At 47.8% G+C, this 12981-nt stretch overlaps 1 protein-coding gene across 1 annotated transcript; it reads left to right on the top strand.

Annotated features, from left to right (window-relative positions):
- Positions 1–4943: 4943 nt before the first annotated feature.
- On the top strand, positions 4944–7476 carry LOC125947018 (zinc finger BED domain-containing protein 4-like). Its single transcript, XM_049671289.1, has one exon. It carries the CDS (start codon positions 4961–4963, stop codon positions 6920–6922), a length of 1962 nt encoding a protein of 653 aa, XP_049527246.1. The 5' UTR covers positions 4944–4960; the 3' UTR covers positions 6923–7476.
- Positions 7477–12981: the final 5505 nt, after the last annotated feature.

A 12981-nucleotide genomic window follows, 5' to 3' on the forward strand; every position in this document is an offset into this window, starting at 1 on the left:
GAGATGGGTCGCTCAGGAGCGAGCCGGATCTTGTGAGCGGCTCTTTTAAAAGAGCGAGTGAGCGCTCGTTCAGTAAAAATGAGCGGCGGTTCTTTTGGAGAAAGGGAGCCGGTTCTCTCGCGTTCAGAGAGCCGTGCCGATGCGTTCCGTCAGAGCCGGGTCTTCTGCTGGGTGCGACTTCCACGCCATCCATTAGCGGTACGAGAAAGCAACTGCCCTCCCGCCCTTCCTCGCAAGAGTCGCCTTCACCCCCTCGCCTTCGGCTGAAGAACGAAAGAACCGCCGCTCACTTACTGAACCGTTCACTTACTGAACCACCGCTCACTCGCTCTTCAAAAGAGCGGCTCAAAAGATCCGGCTCGCTCCTGAGCGCTCCTGAGCGCTCAGGAGCGGGCCGTTCTTTTCGCCTCGGCTCTCTCGCTCTTCGAAAGATCCGGCTCACTCCTGAGCGCTCAGGAGCGGGCCGTTCTTTTCGCCTCGGCTCTCTCGCTCTTCGAAAGATCCGGCTCACTCCTGAGCGCTCAGGAGCGGGCCGTTCTTTTCGCCTCGGCTCTCTCGCTCTTCGAAAGATCCGGCTCACTCCTGAGCGCTCAGGAGCGGGCCGTTCTTTTCGCCTCGGCTCTCTCGCTCTTCGAAAGATCCGGCTCACTCCTGAGCGCTCAGGAGCGGGCCGTTCTTTTCGCCTCGGCTCTCTCGCTCTTCGAAAGATCCGGCTCACTCCTGAGCGCTCAGGAGCGGGCCGTTCTTTTCGCCTCGGCTCTCTCGCTCTTCGAAAGATCCGGCTCACTCCTGAGCGCTCAGGAGCGGGCCGTTCTTTTCGCCTCGGCTCTCTCGCTCTTCGAAAGATCCGGCTCACTCCTGAGCGCTCAGGAGCGGGCCGTTCTTTTCGCCTCGGCTCTCTCGCTCTTCGAAAGATCCGGCTCACTCCTGAGCGCTCAGGAGCGGGCCGTTCTTTTCGCCTCGGCTCTCTCGCTCTTCAAAAGATCCGGCTCGCTCCTGAGCGCTCAGCAGTGGGCCGCTCTTTTGAAGACAGAGGAAGCCGTGGTTAAGTAAGTGAGCGGCGGTTCTTTCGGAGTGAGGAAGCCGGTCCTCTCTCCTTGAATGAGCCGTGCCGAACCGTTCCGTCAGAGCTGGGTCTTCTGCTGGGTTTCTATGTTTTTCGATTTCTGACCGACGATTGGTGGCCGGTGTGGGCCGACTCGCGCTACTGGTACTCGCTCGCAGTGTGTGGTGTGCGCAGCAGTCCCCTTGGTTTTTTGTTCGTCTTATGGTGTGGCACCCGATTGCACCGAGGGGAGCAGTAAAAAAGTCTTAATTGGCAAAGGATGGTACCGTTCGTTGTCTGCTGCTGTTCGAACGATTTCGCACTACTCTCACCAATCGCACATCGTGCGCTGGTGCAACAACACTTCGAAGACGAAGCCTTCCGTGTATTTAAAGACAGCAGGTGAACGTACAGTATACGTCCTGATCTCCATTTGTGCTAATTAGTGTAGTCATGAAAATGTCGCCCATTTGTTCTGTGCATTTTATGAGCGTGTATCACGTCGATAAAACGAGGCCAATGATCTGTTGTATTGTTATTTTTTTTGTGTGCGTCCTGGCGGATGATGGCATGATCGTAGCATCACGCGTGCGCTCAAGAAAAAAAACGACAGGTACGCGCGGCAGGGAGGCGTGGGGGGGGGGGGGGGTGGAATTGCCATGACGACGAAAAGAGCTATGCGCGCAGCCATTTCGCTGATTTCAGCACGCTCAAGTGGTACCTTCCTGCTAGGGCCGTAACTGAAGGGGTCCTTGGCGTTAGCGTCGACGGGGCCCATGGGGGAGACTCGCTGCCCAGGCAGCGCTGCAGAAGCACCGCTAAACAGCGCCCCCAACGGCGAGTTCGCTGGTTTTGAGTAGTCGGAAAGGTGGCCGTCTGCTGCTGAAAGCTCAGGAGCGCAATGGAGCCGCCGCTTTCGCTTTTGCTGCGGTTTGGATTTCGGCGAATTTCAGGCGTGCAAGAATTCTTCACGCCAAGCACTCTTCGAAAAGGCAGGAAGCTGTTGAATGCCCAGTACGTTTATGACGTGCAGAAGATCGCAGGGACTATTTGAAATAAAGGCAAGTTCTTTGAGGCATTTCACGCGATTAGCGACTATGAATGGACGTAGAGATTACTCTTAAGCAACCCAAAATTATCTGCAATAAACGACGAAACGGAATCATGAAAGGTTCAGCGACGACTGCTTGCCGCGCATTCGGGCCGCCGTGGGTCTGTGCAGTTTCTGCAGCACAGTCAATCGCGCAAGCACTTTCAACATGCACGGCAGTTGCGCGCAATTTTCAACAAACGCCTCCACAATATTCTTCAAATTGTGCATGTGCGCGATGGCAGTTCGCAAATTTGCATGCTGACAGCCCTGGTTTCGCTATCTGCCCCGTGTTGGCTGCTCACTCCGAAACTACTTTCGGTTGGTATTCGCTGGCCTTGACGGAGCCCATTGTTAACCTTGCCTGGTTAACCTTGCCTGGTGCCTTTAAAAAAAAACTTTATATTTTTATTGCTTACTTTCTTACTTCTATTTTTTCCCCTTTTTTGCAATTCTAAGGCAAGATGCGGCGTCGGCAGCCAATGCGTGCCGTCAGGACTGCATATAGTACAGAGAACGCGTGCAAGAAAGGTTGCAAATACCCTACATGTAGCAGACAGCGTTTATCTTGCGTACTTACTTCACGCGTCGAACAGCACGTATCCAGCACTCCCATCGCTCCGCTTCGTACGGCTTTCCGGGGAACCAATAGAACCGCACATTAGGATTGCGACCCTCATGTTCATGACAATTTATGACGCAACAGTAGCGGCGGCCACCGCGCTTCGGGACCGCGCGCTGTTCAGCGCAATCATCAGGTCCCCCTGCTTTCGACGCGGTTTGTCGAAGCAGAGAGCGCTCGCTTTCCATGCCCGACGATGCAGGCGGTAGCGCACAAAGTCGTGCGTACGTTTCAAGCACTTTTCGAGTCTGAAAACTGCTCACAAAATTCCATACAACGCACAAAGTGAGAGAGACCTCTGTAACTCAAGGAACGCCTTCCATCTTGAACTATACCCAGCCAACTTCGTTGCACGCCACCAGGCTGCGCCACCGTCTTTCAAAACTCCAGCGCGTCAGCACCATAGAGGCCATGCGGAGATTCATCTCTCATTGGTTCACAGCTAATGGTTTGCCTTTACCTCGACCTCGCTCACTCGTTCAGTGCCAACTGGCTCATGCAGTTGGTGTTCGTTTTCGGCTTGCCGGCTCCGGTTCAGTCAGCGCCACGTCTTTAAAGGTAAGTTTCCCATCTATATTTGTGACTGCAGTTTGTATCTTCCGCTGTGTTGTATCTATAACATCAGATTTGGTTTTATTGTTTGTTTTCATAAGAAACAAGAATTGTTTGTATTGCGATATCAATTATGTGGACACTCCGCGTCGCCGTTCAGCCCAAGTGCGGCCGCGCGCCGTATCTGTAGGTGGGAGCTAGAGCTCTAGTGCGGGCGAAATCTTTCGAGGGTGCACGAGCCAAGGATGTTTCGAAAAAATTGCTGGACTAGAGATAATGTCCGAAAAGTGAAGTCGGACCTCCACCATCTCAGCATAGCCACGAAAAACGTTACCGAGTAGCGGTAAATGTACGAAACGCTTTCTTCCCACTCTGTTTTCTCTCGTTCAGTGAGCCGTACCGAACGGTTCCGTCAGAGCCGGACATGGAGGAAGGAAAATGGAGCCGGGTCTTTTGCTGGGGTATCATAGTTTCGTTTTCTGGCCGGCGTGGGCAGACTCGCGCTAGTCGTGCTCGCTCGCTGTGTGCGGTGTGCCCGGCAGTCCCTTTGGTTTTGTGTGCGTCCTATATCGTTCGTTTTTCTTTGTCAATTGTTTTATAAGGAAGCCTAAACGTCTATTCATATTATATGGCACATCATAATGCCAGTACGCAGCCAAAGGCAATATTTTAGCCAATGCACGTGCATTCTTTTCTAATTGTCCTAGCATTACAATAACTGAATAAAAGCAATGGAGCTATGAGCAGACTTAAGCTGTCGCGGTCCTCTTTCATCGTTGAGGTATAAGCAAGCTATGGTGCAGCGGTGTTTTCTCGCAAGGGAGGAAGCCTGGGCGGGTGCGATACGTCTTCTCAGAGTCAGGAGTGCAAGGGGTGGGGAGGGGGGAGATGTGCGTGCGCTAGAAGGGGGGAAGGAGGTTGCGCATGCCCACTTCAACTAGCCGCGTCCGCGCGCGTCCTATTTTGTGGGTAATCTGCGATGGATTTTGGGTTCCAAGGCTAGCGCGCACCTAGGATAGCTGATGGCTTCATGTGCGCTGTTTTCTCGCGCGTCTCGTTCGCTTTGAAAAACGCGGCTGCTGGCGCGCTCTTCATCACGTCGGCGTTCTGCCAGCGAGTGTCCACTTTCGTCGAGTGAGATGTGTTCGTGTTTGCCTGTGCGCACCTACCAAAGTGCTTGTTCAAAGTAAGCGAATGTTTCCAACAGTTCATGCAGCTGATAAAACGAGTAACCTTACTTCATATGGCTGCCTTATAATTTGCTGTCGCAATCAATGCTTCGCCTTTCGGGCGAAACTGTGACATTGTTTGGTTAAAAAAATTCCTGCAGTAACTAAGAGTAATTTGCTTACAGTTTGCTACATATACAGACAGGTCAAAGTTGACATATGCTTGGTTTACTGTATTCATGACAGACGTTTCTATAAAAATAAATTTCAAATTAAAATATGCATTCAGTCTAACTTTACTTTTCAAATCACTTTTAAAAATACATTACAATAATTTGTCTTCGTGCTGCGTTATTATTTTACTAGTTTCATTGATTTAGCATGTAGGATTTTTTCATGAGTGTTAGTTTTTTTAATAAACATTTTCAACTCATGCATAATTTGAATGGAACGTTCTCCCTTTTTCTTAAATTCCTAGATTAATGATGGCAGCAAATCGCTCAACCAGCGACATTTGGTACCACTTCACAAAATTGGCGGATGGCAAGGCGAAATGCAGATACTGTCGAGCTGCGCTCTCCATGTCATCTGGCTCGACTGGAAATCTTAAACGGCATCTGACGAAGAAACATCCCACAGTGCCCCTCAGCCGAGTTGAACCCAGCCGCTCCCGATCACCTTCCGCGTGCGGCGAGAGCGTCGACGACCCTGCTGCTCCGGCCTCGGCGCCGTTGCCAAGCCCTTCAAGTACAAGGAGCCTGAGCCAATTATCGGACTATTCGAATGTATCAGAAAGTGGTTTGATGTCGCCAGTTTCGACTTCGACGGCTTCGTCAACACCGTTCTCCACACCTGGGCCCAGATCAAACCTGTTATCGCAGTCATTATTGACTCGATATGTTGATGCAGTTAAACCAGTCTCAGCGCAGAAAAAAAGGATGATTGATGTTCAATTACTCAAGATGATTTGCAAAGAATACCATCCGTTTTCTCTAGTTGAGGATAAGGAATTTCGAAAACTTGTTAATATTTTGAATCCAAATTATAGCTTACCGAGCCGTAAGACACTCACAAATAGTTTGTTGCCCGCTATTCATAGCGAACTCCTAGATAAAATTAAATTAGCTCTGCTTGATGCCCCAGCTGTTTGCTTGACATGTGATGCATGGACTAATATCAACAATGTTAGCTTCTATGCCCTTACTGCTCATTACATTGATCAGACTACATGCTTACGATCGTGTCTGATTGAATGTTCAGAGTTTTCCAATAGACACACGAGTCGCAATATAGCTGCTTGGGTAAACGAAGTTTTAGAAAGATTTGCCATCCGAAATAAAATTTGTGCTGTTATCACTGACAATGCTGCTAATATGAAAGCAGCTGTTACGGAATTAACTCTTAGACACTTGGGCTGTTTTGCGCATACTTTGAATTTGGTCGTCACAGATGCCATTTCGGCATCCATTGGGGCAAAACTTGATAAAGCTAAATCCATTGTCCAGTACTTCAAGCGAAGCAGCTCGGCACTCGCGAAACTTCGTGAGATGCAAACGTCACTTAATAAAGATCAGCTTAAATTAAAGCAAGATGTTCCCACTAGGTGGAATTCCACCTTTGATATGTTAGAGAGATTAATGAAAAACAAAGAGCCACTCGTTTCAACTCTAGCGTTACTTGGATACAAAGATAAATTAGAAGAACTAGAATGGACAGAACTGGCCCATGCTGTTAAGGTCTTAACTGTATTTAACGATGTAACCACAGAAATTTCTGCTGAAGCAAATGTGTCATTGTCTAAAACGACCGTTTTGTCCAGGATAATGACAAGAAAAGTAAAACAATATTTAGAGACTAATAGAGACGCTCCAGAGACTATTGTAAAGCTTGCAAACGAACTCATAGATGGTCTGACACGGCGATTTGGTAACAGAGAATCAAACGAATTAATTTCTCAATCAATATTTTTGGACCCACGGTTTAAGTCACAAGGCTTTGGGGATGACGCGAAGTTCAAGTCGACTAAGAAAGCGCTTGTTTTGATGGTAAAAGCGACTATCCAAAGTACGGAGCCTGGATCAAGCAATGAGCCCGAGACGCCTGTTCAGACCTCATCAGTATGGGATGAGTTTGACGCGAGTTTGAGCTCCTTGCAAGAAAAACAAGACCCTACAGCTCAGGCCGTAGTTGAGATAGATAAGTACCTAAACGAGCCGTACTTGAACCGCATTAATGATCCGCTTAAGTGGTGGGAAAGTAGAAAACTCACCTACCCGAACTTGTATGCAGTGGCTATAAAAAGGCTTTGTATTCCCGCGACAAGTGTACCGTGTGAAAGAATATTTTCTAAAGCTGGCCAAATTTGTACCGAAAAGAGGAGTCGTCTCACTTCTGATAAAGTCAGCAAAACATTGTTTATTAACCATAACATACATTTGATGTAGAACTTTTTAGTGCAGATAGTTAAGTTTTGTGGATCTTGCGTGTGATTTTTGTATTGCACTTGAAGAAATTATTTCCACATTCATTTTGTATGGCGTTACAGCTCACTCATGTTATAGTGAGCGTGTGTATGTTAATAAATTTGAAAGAAAACTTACAATAATTTTTCTTATTTTGACCAAAGTTGATTTTAATACACCACAAAAACAGAAAAGCTCCTGTAATGACAATGAGGTTATATTTTCTAAAAAATACATAGCATTCTGTCTTACAGTAGTATAAGCATTTTATCCTCAATATCAGGAAAGAAAGGTACATTACAATTAAAAATTCACGTTTTGAAAATAAGTAATTGATAAATATTCTCCAAACATAGCGAAATCACATATAACACGGTTATTCTAATGCATACATCGATTTTTCAAAGCCAAATAGCTAGACTGTACATAAGACAGACTACAGATTTAAGGGAACCGGTGAGCCGTTCAAATGAGCCGGTTCATTTCAGTGAGCGGAGCCGTTCCGAGCCGCTCACTGAAGTGAGCCGTTTTGCCCACCTCTACATAGAAGTCCAAACGTTTAAAACATGGCGGTTTATCTGCGGTTCATGGGGCTTAGCGCCATCTCTGTGAGGAGGGAACACTTCCGGCTGAAGAAAAAATAATTTGACGTCATAATATGTTATTTGACGTCATTTTGTTTTCAAAGGCGCGAAATTTATTTTCGAAAGCCTGCCATTCGATCTGAAGGGCGTTTCGAGCTTTCAGTGCGGAAGCGATGCAGGAAAAGTTCAGCCGTACGGGTGTCGAAATCGCATCGCTGCACGGAACATACTTTCTTTGAACGCCGACAAAAGCTCGGGGCGTAGAGTGCTCGTCCTTTCGTCGGATGCCAAGCCCGTCGGCCAGTGCTGTCACACGAAAACAACTAAAGTAAGCAACTATCTGGCTGTCGCAACTCACTACTTTTGACTGCTTTTGACTGAACAGGTTAAGAAACATTGAAACTACCCGCGTCACCACGTTCAGACAAACGCCGACAACCAAAGCAACACAACATGTGAGGGGGGCGTGAACTTTACAAGTGCCTTTCTGTCCACTTCAAGGGCTGCATTGCATTGCAAGTGATAGCAGCGCCAACGCCCGCCGCTATCGGTGGGCGCTGAGAAAAGGTATTTATTAATAATTATTGAGTAAAACAGAGTTGTTCTTTTTTTTCCATGCGTACATAAAACCGCTTCTTTCTTTCCCAATGTTTGTTCCATCCAAACATAGTCGCGCTTCAATCGCTGCTCCCATAAACTGCCTCGCTGATGTCGGTGACAATTCGTTCTGAACTGCTTTTCGTCCGAAGCTTCGCGACCATTTGGATCGGCCTTGGCCGGGATTCGAACCCGCGACCTCGTGCTCAGCAGCGCAACACCATAGCCACTGAGCAACCACCGCGGGTAAAATTATTGTGCCACTGGATCAGTTTATACGTGTGTAGCAGTAAAGACTGCGCATGTGCTTACTTGAAGAGGAAAGGAATTCCGCATTCGTGTACCATAGTTATGAGTCATGTGACGCCGCCTCAAAAAAACTCCAAGAAAGGCGGCATCATATGACTCATAACTATGTTACACGAATGCGGAATTCCTTTTCCTTCATGTAAGCACAGGCGCAGTCTATACTGCTTCACACAGATAAACTGATTCAGGACATAATAAATTTAGTTGAAAGTCTGCGCCGCTTGGTATGTGTTCTTCTCTCGCGTCCATATCTTTTCTGTGACGCAATAATACTTCAGTAATGGATTACCAACTTACCCGGAATGATGCTCTCGTTGCCTTTTAGAGGTCGTCCTGCAAGCTGTACACGGTGGTAGATGCATATGTATAAGCCGGTGCGTCTGGTGACACAGATGATTTTATGGAACTGCGGCCGCTCACCAAAAAGCGCACAATGGCACGAGATCTCGGAGCAGAAACATATGATGGGAACGCCTCTCTATGAGACAGAAGTTACAAGAAGTAGCTTTCTAATGAGTGATTGGACACCCAATTTATGATCCGCACTAAGGCAGCGGGCTTTTTGGCTGATGCAGCCGGATAGGTGACGTTGGGGTTGCCATCGCTTCTGATGACTTGGCCTCCATTTACCTTGTCTTCTTTGGCCGTGTTCTGGCAGCAATGCTTGCAGTCTGTGGCCAGACCCATGGCCTGTGGCAACGTCGACGTTCTTATCATTTTGTGGCTTTGCAGGGCTTTACGCCATGTAGTGGGATTTCGGTGAACAACGAAGCACCTCCACCAAATTGTCATTTTGTAGGGATGGTGTAGAACAACCGTAGCACACTGAAGTCACGACGTTAATTGTATGTAATAGGCTAACTTGTGTACACAAACACTCAGAGCATAGCGAAGCGGGGAGCCCAATCATCGGTCTTCAAAATCTGATCGGCCTATCACGAGCTGCGGCTCGTCGAAGATTCCACCGTATCCGCTGGTGCTCGCTTTCTTTCTAAAGGGTGTAAATCTATTGGCGTGGCGCGTGCAATTTGATTTTAAAAGCTGTTGCACGTGCTGGCTATAATAGACAGGTGGATATTGCAATAGTAGTGCACCAAGTTGGGTCAGTTGGTTGAAGTTCATATTGGCAAGATGTTATGTGCGCTAGAAATAGGCACAAAGGGCAACGAAAAAGATCCCACGTGAGCAGTAGCCCTCACTAAACCTTCAAATTTCGTCGTAGTGTTTATTGAGGGCTACTGCTTACGTGGGATCTTTTTGGTCCCCCTTTGTCCCTGTTTCTAGCACAGTTAAAATCTTTCCGATATAGGAAATTGCAAGCAACTCCTCATATGGTTTCTTGCGAAACCTGCTGGCGGTGTTAATGGACTGCTTGCCTATGAATACCACAAACAGCACTTGCTTCATTCACCTCATTACGAAACGAATTTTTTCTTGTACTTGCCAGGTCTCGTTCGGCGCACTAAAAAATAGGCTCGTCGCATCCATGCCAATTTGTTTTCATTTCGTTCCGGCACTCTGAAACATAGCAGAACTTTATTCCATTTCGAGGAAGCTGCTGTGAAAGACTTCACAGGTCAAAGTGAAGACGCAGCTTCCTCTCCTTGTTTCAGTGACCCAAGTGCTCAGCCCAGCGGTTACCAGCTGCCACTGGTAATCGCCCCAGCAAAACGCGGTAGACGGCCCTTACCTAGCATTCTGCAGAAGTTGCTGACAGCTACTGATCTACACTCCGCTGCTTTCTCACGACGCGCCGATTGCAGTCAGACTGCTGGCGTAGTTTTATCTAGTTATTCCGCAGATCCAGCTTGAAGAAGTCACCAGCAGGTTCGTCACACTGTATGCTGCCCTAGCTGGAATTTAGCCTTTCTTTTGGGGGCTTTTGGAATCTTGCTTTCTGTTACCACCTGCTCCAGTAACATTGAAACGTGGCGCACTTGGCGTCCTGGACAAAGAAAAGGCTTGCCATCTGTTTGGTACAGTGCCGTCCGCGACCCACATGGCTTCGGTGAGCATGGGGACGACGACACACAACGGCTCCACTTCCGAGCCCTGTCATTGCTGTGGTGCATTGTGTGACTTTGCCGTTACTGCTGGGCATATTGGCAGCAATTCGCTGTTGCCTGATGATACTCCGCCCGGTTTGCCATCGAGGCGGCTGTGCGTCAAATTAACATACCTGTTCAGCCTGGGCTGACATCCACCAGTATCCGCCACCCCAAATGCACTGAAGGACAGCCCACGTGGTGCTTCGCATGCTGTCTCGAATGACTAAAACGACATTAGCAATTTGGTGACTGCAAAAACAGTTTCAGCTGCTCTCGGTCTACCGAGTACTCCTCTCGTTCTCCCGGTCGATGACCTCCGGCACCAGGCCAGCTCCTAAGCCGCACATGTTGGGGACAATGCATCACGACGCCTCAGCACGAGTGCTGCTCTTGCCCACCACCACACGCTATGTTTCATGGTTGCACAACAGCCAGCTCCTAATTTGTGCTCTGGCATTGAAAGCGTTACAAATGTGGCTGATTGCTTGTATTCGCATTCGACGACCGCACCTCGCACGTAACGTGGGTCAAATACATGCTAAAATGCCGTTTTAAAGCGAAGCTTTCTATGTCTCATTGATTCGACCGTAAGGGTCGAAAATGCACTGCAGGGAAGCCAACTTACGCAGTGGAGCTATCTGCGCACACAATAAAACACTCTGGATTGCACCGTGTCGCTCAGCATTTCTTGGGTTCGTTGCGTGGTCATTGGCTTTGGACTTTGACTTCGATTGATTTTTCATGGGCGAAAGCTTCGCGTTCGCGCATCTTTCGTTAAGAAAGGCGCTTTGAACTTTTGATTGTGCATCAACTTCATCTGCTAAGTTTGTTGGCACCGCGCCTGTAGAGGGTTTCGAGCGAGTGTTTCATCCAACTTGTAGTGTGGCGAACTGACGTACGAAAAGCAAACTCAGTGTGGCAAATGCAGAAGAGGACAAGTTAAAATTAAGCAAAACTGCAGCTGTTTGGTTATGCTGCAATAACGGGCGCAGAGAAATTACGTTGTCTTGAAGCAAAGGACCGAACGGAATGACGGTGATTAGAGGCGATGACGCCGAAACAGTTCGTGCGCAGGCGTGACAAATGTCGCACCGAATCAGAACGCATCGGCGATGCTGAGACTGAGTGAGAAAACAGAATGCTGCAATCACTGTAAAGTATCGACAATGGCGTCGTAATTGCTCGAGACTAATTGAAAATGATTGAACGTGCAGTAACGTGCGCAAGTTGATAGGCGTAACCCCCATCCTCCATTTTTTTCCGTTAGAGCGAGAATGCGTTCGTTGAAGCTTTTATAATGCGTTAGCAAAACAGCAAATTTTTCAGTTGGTTGTTTAGACTCAGATGTATATATCGTTTTTACAAAGTCGCATATAGTCGGTACTGTGTTTTAAAGGTATCTAGAAATTTGCTTTGCCTTCCGACATTGCATGTCAGCCATGTTACATGTTTCCTTATTCTTTTATGACCGGGTCCACCATCAAATTCCTGCAACGAATGTGACATCAGCAAGAACGCGTGCAATATGCTCTCTCTGGGCAGGGATGACGCCGCCATCTAGGAATGGCATTGTTACACTAACGAACGCTGAGAGTATGTGCTTCGCTAGTCTCAACATAGCGGAGGCTCCAACGCGGTGTAGCCTGGCGTAGGCGGTGTAGGGTTTCTGCGGAGGTCACGACGCTGTTTCCCCACATGGTTTGTCTTTCGCGTACTATCAGCCTGTGATGCCTCGTCTGCTTCAACAGGCATCGGCTGTGCTTACATGCCACCTACTTCTACGCTTTCGATGGCACCACTTACGAAAGCTGTTGTGCTAAGCGGCACAGAAAGACAATCACCTCGACGGGCGAATCTCGCTTTGGTCCGGCGAGAGAGACACCAGCGTAAAGCATAACGCGTTCACGCGTAAGCGGCGAACGTTTAGAACTCTGCAACTTGCATTCCTGAAACTGAGCGCATCGCAACTCAATTGGCTGCCGAAGACACTACGGAGCCGGACCAAAATGCTCGTACCTTCGCCGAACCGACTCGGCAGCAGGATGTCGTGCTGCAAGCGGAACGTTAGTTCATGAAGCAAACATGCAACAGCTTCTGCGAAGACACGTTTCACTTTCTTGTTCTGCCGATTCCTATGAAATAGGTATCAACCATATATTTTTCGCTATAGTAGAATTGCATTTTAAAAACAACGAAGTATTTTAAGTCGAAGTAGTTCGAAGAATGGAAGCATGAGATTATTTCTAAGTTGTTGTAACAGGAACTATCTACGTACGTCCCTATTAATGGAATGCTCCAAGACATTATTTTTGATTCATTGCAACTAGGAACATGTGGACGTCACTGTTAAAAGAAATGCGTCAGAGAAGTTTGAATTTACGATGAGCGTTCACAGTAATGTCGTCAGCGTCGCATACTTTAAAAGCATGACTTTGAAATATGCACCAGCTCTCCTAATACTTCAAGGGAACGTCAGAAAAGGCACGTGACCAGTTTCTTCATA

Source organism: Dermacentor silvarum, chromosome 7 (assembly GCF_013339745.2).
Source record: "Dermacentor silvarum isolate Dsil-2018 chromosome 7, BIME_Dsil_1.4, whole genome shotgun sequence".
In the NCBI taxonomy this organism is placed as follows: Eukaryota; Metazoa; Arthropoda; class Arachnida; order Ixodida; family Ixodidae; genus Dermacentor; species Dermacentor silvarum.

Coding starts and splice junctions, on each gene's coding strand:
- LOC125947018 (XM_049671289.1), top strand. CDS start 4,961: ATGATGGCAGCAAATCGCTCAACCAGCGACATTTGGTACCACTTCACA.